This window comes from Penaeus monodon, chromosome 32 (genome assembly GCF_015228065.2).
Source record: "Penaeus monodon isolate SGIC_2016 chromosome 32, NSTDA_Pmon_1, whole genome shotgun sequence".
Lineage (NCBI taxonomy): Eukaryota > Metazoa > Arthropoda > Malacostraca > Decapoda > Penaeidae > Penaeus > Penaeus monodon.
Window position 1 is genome coordinate 14826017 of NC_051417.1, and position 1550 is coordinate 14827566.

The following is a 1550-nucleotide window of genomic DNA, read 5'->3' on the forward strand; positions in this document are numbered from 1 at the left end:
GAAAACTTCACACAGTGGGTGTGTTTTTAACTTACGTGGGTTGCAAACACCTTGCAGAACCCTGTTGGCCGTGCTCTGGGCAGTGGCTAAGAGATCCGGTGTAGAGATCTTGCAGTACCTTAAGGACTGGATCTCTGATGCCGAGGCGTGCCCTGAAACAGACAGAATTTTTGCTTACTTTCTTGAAACGTTGGAATAATCCTGCAGTTAAGGCTAAGTCCCAATGTATATCCGTTGTGTTTTTACTATACCCGGATGTACATTTTAATAAACTACAGAGGACATTTTCACAGTATAAAGAAGAAGTAATCGAGGAATAACCAATATCATAATGGCCTTACTCCTAATGAGAACTGTATATATATATAAACTTAACAAGACAAAACGAACTCACAGTTACAATAATACAATTTCTTGACATCAGGATCATCAAGATCATTATCTTCCTATGGGGATTAGGGGTCTAAAACCATATAAGTCTTAAGAGATATCTTATTAATCACACTTACCGACCTATCTTAACTTATATTACATTTCTGTGGATGAAAGGAGAGGCGAAAGACGGAGTAAGAACAGCCGGAGACGAAATTTGGCAGAGGAAATGATTCACTGTAAACAGGGCCTGAGCACACCCGGCTTTCCCAGAGCTGTTCTGTCAACAGCAAATCTCGTGTCAGCTTTACTTTACTTGAATCTGTCCTTTGAGGATCTGACATTTTATCATTTTATTTGTGCATTCAACATTTTGTCTGTGTCCTTTGGGTTAGTATAATATTAGTTTGCTATATGTGTTTTGTTAAGTTCCTTGCTGTCTTCTTATTTAGATGAAATAAGCGAATTTAAGACGCTTCGCTAAACAGATATATGTGTAGTTACTAAGGGTTAATACCTCTCTGTATAAAATTAAATGAATGACATCCAGTTATAACTGGAGAATTATTTCAGTCGATTTTTGTGTTAGTAGGGACAAGAGCAACGTAGACCATAAAGGGAAATCTGGAGAAAACACCCGGTACTCTCAGAAAAGGGAAGGGAGGAGAAAGAATCCTCAGGAAGCAGAGGCGACTAGCAAGTTATTCTGGCTTCCCAATTATTCTCCTGTAGTGAACACTGGAAACTACGGTTACCGATGTTTTTATTTATCATACGGGAGCCTCACGTGTTCTTAATCTCAGAGGTTATATAACATCTACGATATCATCGTATCACCAGAAAAATAATCCAATACAATATAAACAACTTTATAAGAACTGAACCGCAATACTCTCAAACAACGATCCAAATGCCTCAGAACACCAACCTATGGATGTACAGAGCTTGTGAATTAACCACACACCACTTTATTCACAGCTTAATTCGGTTCACTCAAAGGGCCATCTAGTAGAGAAGGTCAAGCATCGCACAAAAGGTCGTCCACTATAAAAAGAATGATTACTCCATGCGAGAGGCGGAGGGACCACCTGCACCATGCAAGGACTGCTGTCAAATATGCGATTAAGTTAAGAGGAAAACTGACTGTCGTGTCCTCATCAGTCCTGGGCCAGCGGAGA

The 1550-nt window shown here is 39.7% G+C and overlaps 1 protein-coding gene across 1 annotated transcript in view; it reads right to left on the reverse strand.

The window, feature by feature from the left end:
- Positions 1 to 1550, reverse strand: part of LOC119593668 (TNF receptor-associated factor 3-like) — a gene marked incomplete at its 5' end in the record, with an annotated part of 15146 nt that overhangs the window by 9490 nt on the left and 4106 nt on the right. Inside the window, 1 exon segment of the mRNA XM_037942625.1 lies at positions 36 to 152. Within this exon segment, the coding sequence (XP_037798553.1) occupies positions 36 to 152 (117 nt within the window).